Consider the following 13,619-nt stretch of genomic DNA (forward strand, 5'->3'; position numbering starts at 1 on the left):
TTTTCCTCTCTGAGATAAAAGCCCAACTGAGGTAGCTGCTGGAACTGAAAGGCAGTCTTTTTTTTTTCAGCCCATGGGGAGGTTGGGGGTGGAACAGCACAGGTGACATGGTCAGTTAGATATTAAGGCCATCTGTTTTGCTTGATAGCCGCTCGTTTAATAGCACCGAACTTTAATTTTCTACTGCTGGTTTTCAGGCAGCGCAACAAACTTCCTCTAGGTGGTGGTAGGTACTTAAAAATTACGTGTGCCGTATCTGCGGGACACCTTCCATTGCCCATCTGTCTGTACAGATCTGTAAACACTCGCTTGTTAATGAAGTTTTACTGGATGCAGGAATTGCGCTGGGAGAGATTTTGGCTTCTATGACTGATTCCTGAACGAGCAGCAATAAAAATCAAGGAGCTGATTTCATAGTCCACTTTTTCACAGTCAGAAGAGCATTGGATTTCGTTAAGTTTATTCAGCAAATAGGAAATAGCAGAGTATCCCTGTGCCTGGTTTGCATTGGTACATTATGTTTTTGTAAGATGTGCTCATATGAGGGGAAAATGAAATGAAAATATTTTGGAACTTGAAGGGTGGTAGTGCTTTAAAATTATGGTTAGTAGAGCTTATGTAAATCTCACATACAGCTTGGAAAAACCTCCTATAAATGTTTTATAAATTTATATTGGCACTTTGTCTTTTTATAGACCTTTTAAACATAAAGTACCCAAGCAGTATGTAAAAGTGTAAGTGACTTACCTCCTACAGGAACCCCAGCCAAGAAGAGAAAGTCTACATCAAGGTAGTTTTTCCTACCACTAGTGTCTGATAGTCTCTGTGGTGTTACAGAGTAGCTACGTAACATCCGTTTAGTGTAGTAAATGAACAAGTGCTGTATAGTAAGTTAACGACCCCCCCGCAGAATTTAATTAACACTGATGAGTGGATAAATTTTAAGGAACAATCAGTTTTGATTGCGTTCCAAAACACTTCTGTGGGATCTTTAATAATCCAACGTGTGGATTACTTACACTTAATTTTTGCAGCTCTGTGTTTTATGCACATGAACAGACTGGGCCAGGCAGAAATCCATTTCAGGAGACGCGTTCTCATTTACGGAACTGCAGTACTGCGCTGGAGCTCTGGTCTCCAGGCTCTTGCCCTTGGCGTGATTTGAAAAGGAGGCTCTGCGTAGGTACCATAGGGGCAGAAGGGCACTGGTCTGAGCAGGGCTGTTAGTTTGGAAACTGACGGCATTTCCTCGGGAGCTGAGTATGTGCCTGCAGATACAGCCAGTTCCACGGAAAGGGGGCTGCTGGGTTCCTCCCTGAAGCCCTACTCCACGCCACTGGTCTCTTCTGCTTTTACCCATCCAAGGTGCTAGCCTGGTCCCTACACTGGGTGCTCTGCCCTCAGCCGAGGGCGTCTCTCTGCAGCGCTTCGCCTTCTGCAGTGCCCCTGCTGTGCAGGGCTGCCTGCCCGTCACCTGTTGGACACGGACATGAGACTGGCGCTTTCCTGAATTCTGTGCTGCCACTGGTAACCTCGGAGCCCACGGACTAACTACAGCAAAACAAGGGCTGAAAATGACAGAGTAAAGGAGGCTGGAGCAAGGCACTGGTGCAGGCTGGAGGGAAGGGGAAGAACAGCTGGTGAGCTGTGCTTGGACCCAGTTCAGGTCCAGCTTTGAAATCAGCCTCCCGGTGTCTGACAGGTGTGAGTTCACTGGCTCCTGAGAAATGCAGGAAGGAAAGAGAAACCTTCCTCCTGCCTCTTGTCCGTGGGGTACGGGATGTATTTGTAAGAAAGTAATTTTGAGGAGCTTCTGCTGCTCTCTTCCCCAGTCTCTCCGCCTCTCACCCCCTCACCCCTCCTTTTTGACTAAGTGCTGCTCCTGGTTTTTGCTGTGAAGCTGGCTGCTTGCCTGCCCCTGAGGTTTTTAAAGAGCAACAGTGGAAAAGTGGTGTCCTTGGGTAGCTGAAACGAGTTACAGCCTCTTCTTCAAGTAAAGGGAGCTCTGGCTGCACGGAGTAGCCATAACTCTTGTTGGCATTTGTCACAAAAGACAGACTGCACATATATTTTTAATGAAAGCGGGGGTTATCCAGTTGCTAATGACACTTACCTAAAAAGCTTCCTGTTTGCCACAGCTGATTAACCAAGTCTTGCCTTGGTGTCTAGCTATAGCATCCCCTCTATGCATTTGTAAAATTCACATACGTGACATGCAGCAGATGAACAAATCCAGGGATCACTGACATGGCTGCTGTTAAAAACGTGGGAGGTGTTTATATCTGCTATTTTGGAATATTTTTATTTACAGTGTGCCAGGGGTGTCTCTTAATGCCACGGTTAATCACCAACAGAGAAGGATTGTTATCCCACCCTTCTCCTTCAGCACCGAAATCTGCAGCCATCCACGGGTGGTGTGTAGCTTTGTCAAAGCCAGGAGTGGTGAAACTGCTCAGGCACAAGGTGCAAAGGACCTGTGTACCCCCTTTCGTGGCAGGTAGGAGGTCCACCGACAATAGATGGGGATGTTTTAGTCAGTTAGAAAGGACGTTTCATGGGGAAACACACAAAGTCTTGATTCAACACCCCTCCCGCCCACCAGAGCCCATTTTAAACCAATTTCCTTCTTTCAACATACCCTTTTTTCCCTCTGCTGTGTTCAGCGTCACAAATAACTGGCGTTTCTTGCAAAATTGTTGACTGGATTTTCCATGTGCTACTGCTTCTTCACTTTTCATTGCAGGGGTGCTTTCCTAGCTTGCTGCTTGACTCAGAAATTTATGCTGGAAACAGTTAAATGCAGGTGTGCTGGAGCTGGAATGAGTTGGCCGAGATGAAATGATGAGAATAGAGCGTATAAAATAACCACAGAGCTTCCTGTCCTTAAGCCTCTCGGCACATGTCAGAATAGAAGTGAGAGGTATCGGTATTCCTGTAATGTCTCTGAAAGTTCATCAGGAATTTTTTGAAGACTGGCAGAGGTTTTCCTGCAATTTTAAAGCTTTCCTCACCATCTGAGGCTTGGGGAAGAAAGAATCCCTTTTTCTTTTGTTCCCCTGACAGCTCAGCAACAGCAGGTTGGCAGTGGGAGCCCCTTACCTGCGTGCTTAGGCTGGGTGAGCAGCGGCTGCGCTTCGTAATTTGCCGTTTCCTATTATTCTTGAAGGGATGGAGACTTGGCACAGGAAACCTGATACACCTCGTGGTTGCAGGGAAGGATGGGACTTCATGTCCCACTGCTGCGTTTCCCATCTATAACCATTACGACACTATGGAAGGGCCAGGCCCAGTGCTGTCACAAGAGGGAGAGCTCCATAATTACCGGTGATCCCAGCCAGCACTTGCACAGCGCTTTAGGAATTGGGTTGCGTTGCCAAAAGACTTAGTAAGAGGGAGGAGGGCAGCATTGGAGGGGTAAGGGAAGAGGCTTGGGGTCTGGCAGTGGTTGCCTGGAGGGAACAAGGCTTTGGGGAGTTATAATTATGTCGATCATCGGGGGTTGAAGGTTGTCTGGAGAATCTACTGGACCCGTTTCGTGGAAAATACGGGCTAACAATTGCTGCCTGAGGCTCCATTATTTCAGCGGCTCGTCTCTGCTGCTCCCATTACAGGAGGTTTCGGAGGAAAGCTGCAGTGGGAACCTGGGAATAAGCTACCCGAAGGCAAAATTTCTGTCGTGCGGTGGTCTCACGGTTGGGTCGTGCATGGCACCGGATGGGTTCAGATGGGTTCTCCAGCTCAGCAATGCCGCTCTTACCTGCGGGTGGTGCAGGGCGATGCGAACGTGTAGGGCACGCGCTTGGTAGCTGTACGTAGAGCTGAGGGCTTGCAAATACATGTTAAACTTTGATGAAACTCCACGGCTTGCTGCGGGGAAAGGGCAGGCAGCGCGTGGCCCGAAGTGCTCTGCTCGGTCCTTGCTGTGAGGCACAGAGCGCCTTGGGGCTGTCAGAAACAGCTGCTCTGCAGGTCCCGCTGGCAAGTGTCAGGCAAGGCAGAGCTGGGAAAGCAAATAGGTCTGCAGGGGCTCCTCGGGAGGGAGGCTGAGGATTTGAGGGTTTGGTGGTTTGGTTTTTTTTTTACTTTCTTTTAAAATGTGATTCAAAAGAAGGATTTCCTAGAAATTGGAAAAGGGATCATTAGTGCAGGTATTAAGGCCAAGTACGGAACTCTCACAGTAGTCTTTTTTTTTCCGGCAAATTTTCACTAGACTTATGGTAAGCAACTTTTGATTTACATTATTTTTCTTCTTTAGCAAAAGAAATGTGAAATTACATGAAAGCATCACCTCTTAATATAGTAATACAAAACAAATACAGCTTTCTGATACTTTTTATAAAGTATCATAGAGATTTAGAAATCTTCCAGGAATTGGGTGTTTATAGTAGCTTGAAACACATGAGGTTAAACTGGTACAGCCATTCAGCTTCTCAAGTTTGCAATGCTGTTATGAATCCATATGGTATTTAACTGGTAAATTAAGATTTCCTCAATTCTGTGCATTTGACATCTGTTGTATTTCAGATGTGATTCCTCATTTTTCTGTTAATGTTCCTAAAACTGTGTGCTTCAAAATGTGGACTATTCTCTCCCAAAGAAGGAATCAAAGTTAACAAAACAAAAAATAAAAAAAAGTCAGGAATGAGTGAATGAATGGAAAATGTGTACAATATTCTGCAGCTTGGTAGGAGTACAGCATGAGTGCAAAGTGGAATCAGTGGTTTATGCAGTAGGTTCGCTGGACACGTGTGTGTGCGGATGGGGTATGGCTACAGCAACCTGAATAAACACCACTGATATTACATTTTCTATGTTGGAAAGAGAAATAAGTGTCAAGACATCTTGTTTAAGTAGCTATTAATTTCTGTAAAATGTACTTTCACCTTTTTAAGTCCTTCTTCCCTGTTAACTTTGATTCTTCATCTTGCACTGTCATCTATTTAGGTATATCTGTTAATTATCTCTAAGTGCTAGAGACATACATGGTACTGGTGGACTTTAATCCTTCACTCCAAAAAAAAAAATTCAAACTTTTTAAACTTCATCTTTATTTTAGCTCCCATGTGATGCTTAGTGCTATTATCTTATTTTAAACCAGGAACGACAGCGGCTGGAGACAATCCTCAATCTGTGTGCAGAATACTCCAAATCTGACAGCGACCCTGCTGCGGCTACAACCGTGGCTGATGTTCAAAAAATTAACAAAGAACTCGAAAAACTTCAGCTCTCTGACGAGGATTCAGTGTTCGAGGACTCACAGATGAATCTGGAAACGAGGTTCAGGAGCCACTTGAAGTCGTCCGCAAGCGATTCGGACTTCTCGGAGCTGAGCAGCCACAGCCAGAGCCGCAGCACGGCTGCTCTCCCCCCAGCCAGAGGGTTGAGAGCAGATGAGCACTTCCACGACAGCGCGAAGCCCCCACCTTTCGCTGATGCCAGCTTCCTGAAGGATGCCACGGAATCCTCCTACCTAAGCATCACACCAAAGGTAAAGCTGAGCGAGCACAATCCAGGTCCCACGGCTCCCTTCTAGGAGTCCATTGTCCCGGCAAGGGTTAGTTAGGATGGCTTGGGTGTGAGAATTCATCTCGGAGCTCACACAGTTTAGCAGCCAGCAAATGATAATTTCCTTTTTTGTGGAAGCTGTTGGTACTGGAAGGCTGTTTTGGTTTTTTGGTTTTGGGTTTTTTTTTCCCATAGGGAAGTACAGTTCAGGAAGTGTTTTAATATTTGCTGAGGGAAAAGGATTTGCTTAAACAGTTATAGCTACTTAAATAAGGAAAGGTTCAGGAACTCTGCTTAGCACCGTGCTGGGGTGTAGGAGGGAAGGGAAGCTCTGCTGTCTTCCCCCAGACTGAGGTTCCTGTCTTCTGCAAGAGGAGGATGTTTTCTCCTGGGCAAACCAGAACAGTTGCATGGGAAGTGGAGTTGCCTGAGCCAAATCTACTGTCCTGTCTCCTCTCCCGGGGTTGGACCTGAGCCCCTTGTTGAAGTGGCTGCTGCTTCTCATGGGGCATCCTGTTGCTCTCACCCAGCTCCTGCCCCGAGCGAGCTGCACTGCCTTTCCTCCGTCCTTCACACTGCTGCTAGGTTAGGGAAGGGAAATTGTCCTTTAAAAGCTGAGCTAGCAGCATCCCTAACAATTTCCTTGAGTTAGGACAGCAGCAGCCAGTGCCAGGTCAGCAGCGCAGCCCCTCCCGGAGCCAGGCAGGGCATTAAGCAGCTCTGTTCAGGGGGCAGGATCGGGAGCGTAGTGAGACCAAGCAAAGCCCTAAAAGCAGGTTTGTTTAACAAATTCACACCTTCAGAAGATATTGTCTCCCCCCTTTCTACTGTTATTTACACGCCGTATGGGCTTCAGCACGGTTTTATGCCTAACACCAATTGTATTAATTAACCTCTGCTTAACTAGCTTGCAGCTTTATAGTCAGTAGGAGTGTGTATGTGTAGAAGAAGAGGGAGGTGTGATAGAAAAACATTTTATCTTACAAAGGGTTATCTCTCTGGAAATCTGCCTGCCAAGTCTTTTGGTGTGAAATTATGTTGAACAGAAACTTCTGTTGTGGCTTTACTTGGCCAAAGTTAGTAAGACGTTGCACTTACAAGTTACTGTGGTCTTGCATTTCTTTTCCATTTGTTGTTTTCTCCATGCAAGTCAGAGATCCTATTTTAAATCCTTACTAGGAAGTTGAAATTGAAGATGTTGTGTCAGCATTATCCAAACAGGATACCGGACAAAAAGAGGCTTTCCTGCTAGGATTACTAACGCTAATCAAGGGATACCGTTCATTCATTCATGATAAAGGGTGTTCTGCTAAGCCCCGAGAAAAGCAGTAACAAGCGACTCTGTTAATGAAAATGCAGCTCACCGTTTTAAACTATCGAGATTGGATTTGTTCAGGATCAAGTGCCTGCTCTCAGAACAGCCGTTCAGTAGCTGAGCCTCTCTTCAGCAAGGCTGTGTGGTCCAGTGGCTCAAGCCAAGCCATGCACGCCGCCCGCTTCTGGTTGTGACTGGGGACAGTCAGTGAGCAGCCTTACCAGAGTAATTGGATCGCAAGCCCCTGGGGTCAGATTGAACATGAAGAATACATTTGAAACCCAGTACTCTTTGATCTAGCCTCTGCTGGTATAAGATCACAAGTATTTTCTTAATAATGTTTAATTCTTGGCACAGTCCTCTGTGGCAATGGCAATGCACAGAGTGACGTTAAGGGTACTACTCCCACAGTGCTACCTGGGGAGACAGAAACCGGCGTCTGTCCTTATTTTACAGAAGCTGCCCATCTTAATGGCGTGTTATGAAAATGTCCTATCCTACCTCCTGGCTTTTGTTATATGAACAGCCAAAATTTACGTAAAAAGCATCTTCACCTCCCTGTGTTATTTTTATAGCAGAAAAATTGGATTTTTACAACCTAAATAGCACAGCACATAGCGTGTTCTCAAAGGTTAGGTTTTAATAATTCCTGTAGAATTAAGAGTGTTTACTGTTGAGTATAGTATTTACTTCCAGTGCCTGGAAGTGAAGTATCATGTTTGTTTCTCTTGTACAATTTCTAAATATAGAAATAGCAACATCGTAGGTATGAAATATGTAATGGCTTCAAAACCAGCAGTACTGTACTTGTCTAAAATGAACACAGTATGAAAGGGGAAGGAAAGACAGTCTTTAACTCTTTTTTCACTAATGAACCTCCTGTAACGTGCAACTGCAGATACCAGAATGCTCAGGTGATGAGCAGAGAGGGCAGGAGCTCGGCCGACTGGAAGAGGAGCGCATAGTAATACTAAATAACTTGGAAGAACTTGAGCAGAAGATCAAAGATTTAAATGACCAGATGGATGAATCCTCGAGAGAGGTATGAAATGTGCTTTGGTTTTAAAGGTCTTGCTTGTTAGGTATGTCTGCGTCGCGTAAGTCTGATGGGTTCAGGTGTATGTAGCCTTCATATTCTGTGCTTTGCCACCAGGATTAGGCACAGAATCACAGACCTGGCAGTCTCCTGCTACGAAGGTTATTTTTCCCCAGCTGGGAGATGGATGTGATGCTCTGATTAGCCTTTCCCAGCTGTAACCGTTATACTCCTACGTGGAATTAGAACAATCTTGCTTGTGTAATGGTCACTCCATGGATCTAAATATCTTGTGTCACTTGGAAGTTTTATGATGGTATCTCCTGTGACCGTTTAAAGAGAAAGGAAGTGAGACAACTTCCTTTCAAACTTCCTTGGCTTTACAGTGGCAAGGGTATGTTGGCACCCTCTTGGCTTCTGGAATCTCACAGTTGCAGATTAAGCTGGCCAGGCATTTGGGTTGTGCTTGATCCAATTATCAGCAACAGGAAAGAAACAGCTGTTCCAGAAGGGTTTCCTACGGAGCCTGGGCACAAAGTCAGTACAGTATCATAGCAGGAGGAAGCACAGAGAAGAGATAGGAAAGAAAAAGTTTTGGAAAAAAGGATCTTCAAACTAAAGTTGGTTTGGACTTTATTTTGCAGTATTTTGTATTGCAGTTTTACTTTTTCTCAGATTTGTGATCTCTTTTTAACTTTTGTGGTATTAAAACCTACTTTTTTTTTTTCCCCTCTCTCTTTTTAAAATGTTTCTTTCTTGTGAATAATCATCAACTCATTCCCCTTCCCCAGAAAATAATGTGTATCAAGATTTCTTCTTAATCTGGACTGCTTCTGAAAAATGTTTTGTGTTCCTAGTTGGATATGGAATGTGCCCTTTTGGATGGGGAACAGAAATCTGAAACAACAGAGCTGCTGAAGGAGAAGGAAATATTGGATCATCTAAACAGAAAAATAGCTGAGCTGGAAAGAAATGTGATTGGTGAAAAGACAAAGGTAATTGAGTTATCTTAGCTAGCTGTGTGCTCTGTTCCCCTCGATCTTCAACATACATTTATATGATTAACGTTTTGATGGAGGTGATTTTATTAAGGTCTGTCTATAAGTAAATTTACTTGATAAATATGGAAAAAAAAAATAGTTGCCTCACCATCATCTCCCCGTAACAATCTTGTTTCCCAAGGTATGCTTGACAAGTGAAATTCTAGTATGCTTAAGGAAAAAGACCTGACCTACTGGAAGGGTATTTTTCATTACTAAAAAATCCATACAGGGCTTGGACTTGGGTTATCTGTTGTCTAAAAGAACAGTATGAACTGTTCCACTGCCTGCCATTGTAGATTATGCATTTTGAATTTAAAAAAAAATCCTTTCTCAGCAAAGGAACAGAAAGAAAGGCAGCTGCCGTTTCAGAAGATGGCTTTATGTATTATTATATAGAATGATATAAAAACCAGCTGTCAAGTACATAATTTTAAAGCAATTATGTTGGTTTATTTTGTTTGCTGACTGACTGACCATTTTAATACTGTAGAAGGTTCTCTCGGTGATTAAGTCTAAGGAATTAATTACTTCTCCTGTGCAGTCAGATACTTAATTGCTCTCAGATGCGCAGCAAATACATATAAGCATGTATTTGCAAAGTAGGGTAGCACTATAACAAGATTTTAAGTACAGAAATGGGAAAGGCCTGCAAGATGAAGCTGTCCCCATCACACCGGGGAGCGCTGGTTCCCCCATCAGGCTCTCTGCTGGCCTGTCCAGTGAGCAGTTCCCCTGCTCCGTGGGGGATGTGCCACGGCCAATAATATCTCAAGGTCAGGAAGTTTTTCCAGGGCCTTCCACCAGTAATGTTTCCTTTTTTAAATTTCATCCTGTACCTCATCGTTTAAAACTGTCACTTGTGGAAATACTCTAGGTAGTCTCCCGCCCTCTTTTTTTAAGCTTTCCAGAAATATCTGGAAGTCTTGTGCATTATTTGCTTTTGCGTAGACAAGCTGCACACTTTTGGCTCTTTCACAGTTCCTGTTTAATTAACCCCTTAGAGCTTGCATTGTTTTGTTTTGGGCTTTTCGTCTTCAGTTTCTGCCTGCGCTGTCATGACCTGGATGCTGTTTGACAGCAGTGCTCCTCCAGCCGCTGCCTGAGGAGGAGAATGGTGCTCCCACCTCCCTGCCCTCGGGAGCGACAGCGCACGCCCCGTTTAAGCTTGAACTTCCATGGACTTTCCTGCCTGTGCTTCTCCTTGCTCTTGTGTACCCCTCGGTGATCCTTCAGCTTTCGGTGTTGCCTGTGGTCACATTTTAGGTTGTCCGTGGAACGCGTTTCATACTTGCTTTTTAGTATAAAGCTGAGTTTCAAGTTGGTAAGAGCAGACGGGTGGTGGAAGCAGATGCCCTCCAACAAGGTGCTGCTAGCAGTTTTGGTTGGTAGGTGGTAACGAGTAACATACACAGACGTTCAAGAGATCTTTTGCCTTTTGTATTTGTTCTCTAGTAGCCTCAAAGTTCAATGAAACTACCTGTAGGTTGTTTACATTTCCTTGCAATCACATGATTGAACATGAGTGCGTAGCAGTCAGAAAATTAAAATGCCCGGTCTAGTTTAAATTTTCAGTTGAACTGAAACATGGAAAGCGGACTGAAAAAACATTTTTGTTGTTCAAAAGGCAAGTTCACTCAATTATTTTTTTTCTCAGTATGAAGCTTGCCACTAGGCAGGTCAGATACATTATTTTTGTTGTCTTTTCTTTTGTGTTCCTTTAGTTTTTAAACAAACAAACAAACGAAAAACCTACTTGTGAGTGCCTGCTTTAGACTTACACCCATGCGTGGCTCACAATACTGAAATTACCTTTGTAGAAATAAACTCTGACAGCCCACAGGTTTTGTTCTGGAAAATGTCTGAAAGCGTGGCATAAAAGTGAAAGTTTAGAAAAGGGAGGAATGGAAGACAAGCTTCTGCAAACGAGCAAAATACAAAGTGACAGCTGAAGAAAGTAGTGTCAGCCAGCAAAACAGATGGCACTCATCATGGCAACTAACAAAAGTTCTGGCTGACTTGAAGCAATGGCATTTTTTTTAAAGCTCGATTTGTGTGTCTGTATGTTTAAGGTTCTGCCCTGCAGATCTGATGCAAGATGGGCAATATCTTGGCTCTGGAGTAGTACAGGATCAACGTTCTCCCAAAAAGGGGTGCTCCGTTGGAGGTGGTAGGTAGTCCTTTCTGCTGAAATAATTGGAACCTTATGACCTCCTCAGCAGAATTAAGGCTCAGGTTTTGGCCAGTAGTTGCCACCCTGCTGATGATACTTTTTGTGTTGTTTCTTTACAAGAACGAGTGCCCCAGTGTCCACTCAGTGGTCATGGTTTCTTCTGATTGCCAAAGATCTCACCCCTAATAATACTGGTGGTCTGGCTTTTGATGGTGCTTCCTTGCAAGAAGCTGTTGGGTCCCATCACTCGGACAGCGGTTACGTTTCTATCAGGGCAAGGGAGTGATGTTTGAATACATCCCATGGTGTCGTCTTGAGGTGAGAGGGAGAGTTAATTGCGCTCACGAAAATGACGGTGGGGCGTTAGCACCGTACGTGATGGCACTTGTCAGCAGGGTGACTTGAGTGACTCCTGGAATTTGCCACTGCTCTCGGCACCTGTTTAACAGGAAACCCCTGCCTGTTTGTGGTTCATCCTTTCCCATGCACCTGTTTGAAAAACTTGTGAAATTCTTAAAAAGAGAGATCATAAACAGCAGCCTAATTATTGAGCCATGTCATGGACTAGAAATAGACTGTAGGTGGGAGCTCTTGTACTGCTTTCTGCCTGATTCTTTGATTGATTTACGGTTTTTTAATGCCCTGTGTACAATTCATTCAGATGACACAAAGTTTTGCCACTTGTGCACAGTTTTGAAGTCACAGTTTGTAGCCCTTGGGAGGCAAGAGAATCGACTGGGAGACCCTTGAAGGCAGGAGAGTTGTGGGTTCAGTTTCGGGCTGTGCCAGCGTGCCCGTCGCTGCGGTATGACGTCTCGGTGTCCCAGCAGCTGGCCTGTAAATCAGGAGCGGGTTTTGCAGGCGCGTTTGTCCGTTACATGGCACACTGCATTCCAGTCTCGCCCGAGCCCTGCGCTCAGCCCCACCTGAGCAGGACGGATGGCGCGGGAGATCATGTCGTGCACATGCTATGGTGAGTTGAAGGCCTTTCCCTTGCCATCGTGATCATGCCACCACACATGTCGTAAGGATTGAAGTGATTAGTACTGGTTTACTGAGGTTTTGGAAGTAAGAGCTGCACACGGTTGCTGTTCTGAAGAAAAGATGACAGAGCCTTTCAGCGCCGTTGCAGGGCTCAGGGTGGTTCTGGATGTAGGGCATCTCAGCTGGGTGCCATTGCTGACAGGCCTTGGTTGTCCTGGCTCTGGGGTAGCCGTTTGGCATGGCCTGTGCTTTCATCTGTCCTGGAAATCATGCTAGTGCACGGAGGAAGTTCCGCCTTTGCCTCCATGGCCATGCCTCTGGAGCACAGCTCACTGCTCTTCATTCTTTCTTTTTTTTTTTCCTACCTACCATACGCTGCATATTTGGTTTTATCCACAGAAAAAGATGACCAACTACATATTTGAATAGCAGCATTTAAGCTATTCAGTGCAAGATCCCATTACTCAGGGACAGCCCTGATAAGTCACCAGTAACACAGTGTGACAGATACAGCTTGAAGCTCTCCAGGAAAGAGCTCTGCCACAGGTCTTGACAGAATTACTTGGAGCTCAGCCTGCTTGGGAGAGAGCTGAGCTGGGCAGTACCCAGAAACAAGCAGGTGAACCAGTCTCCATTTTCCCTGCCATCCGGGCCTGGCTCCCTGCAACCACTGTGGCAGTCATTCAAGTTCCTGTACGGTAGGCGTACAATAATGATGCTGTTGTTTCACGTGGCGTAGCACCCCAGGTCCACAGTGCTATTTACAGTTGCAGCTTCCTCCCAATGACCCTTTGCTTGTGAGACATAGTTCAGGACTGATGTTTGTCTATAAGGAAGCTGGAGAAAATTGTATTTGCCCAATTGGATGTTATCCAGATTTGCAGAGTACTCCCTTTTTGTGCAGTGCTTCCTTAGTCTGTGTAGTTTTACAGCATGGAGTCCAGCATATGTGGAGAAGGATGCTTAATGCTTCACCACGCCTGATGTCGCCAAGTTAAAGCATGAGGTTGAAAGTAATACCACGGCCAGGCAAAGAAGGAATAGGTCGGCGAGCACGAATTAACAGGGATAACTGAAAATGGGTAATGAATTTAGTGGAAGTGCTGTGGGAGGTAATTGTAGCTAAATGGGAGCTTTGGCAGAGAGTTTCAAAACCATTATTTATGCAAAAGTTTAGACTGCATTTTCAGAGAGGGAGGTTATTGCTTTTCTTCTGGAGGACCTTTGCCCTGTGTCATGGTGGAAATACATACCATGGGACTCTCTTATCAAGCTGGGTTTCCTGTCCCTCTTCAAGAGCAATCAGGAGCAGCTGGCAGTGGGTAACTCATCTTTTTTTGGAATACATTTAATGTTGTCCACATGCTTTTGTGGAAATATTTTTCAGTCATTAACAGAATATCCCAGACGTGCCAAAATGTTTGAGGCTCAGCCTCTTGGCTGAATTAGTTCAGCAAAGACATGCAAGACTTGTGTCAAAGCAAGAGGAGCTGTCTGATGACCCACCAGCAATCAAAGTTAAATATACTGGTGGTCTCTCCTCAGTCCTTTCTCTTCTGGATTTAA

At 44.9% G+C, this 13,619-nt stretch overlaps 1 protein-coding gene across 1 annotated transcript in view; it reads left to right on the forward strand.

Annotated features, from left to right (window-relative positions):
* The window catches only part of LOC104514386 (pleckstrin homology-like domain family B member 2), a gene marked incomplete at its 3' end in the record, with an annotated part of 27,206 nt that overhangs the window by 8,220 nt on the left and 5,367 nt on the right, over positions 1-13,619 (forward strand). Inside the window, exons 3-5 of the mRNA XM_010158049.1 lie at positions 5,099-5,488; positions 7,719-7,862; positions 8,714-8,851. Coding sequence (XP_010156351.1) covers positions 5,099-5,488; positions 7,719-7,862; positions 8,714-8,851 — 672 coding nt within the window. The remainder of the gene's footprint in view (positions 1-5,098; positions 5,489-7,718; positions 7,863-8,713; positions 8,852-13,619) is intronic.

This window comes from Eurypyga helias, unplaced genomic scaffold (genome assembly GCF_000690775.1).
Source record: "Eurypyga helias isolate BGI_N326 unplaced genomic scaffold, ASM69077v1 scaffold27138, whole genome shotgun sequence".
Lineage (NCBI taxonomy): Eukaryota > Metazoa > Chordata > Aves > Eurypygiformes > Eurypygidae > Eurypyga > Eurypyga helias.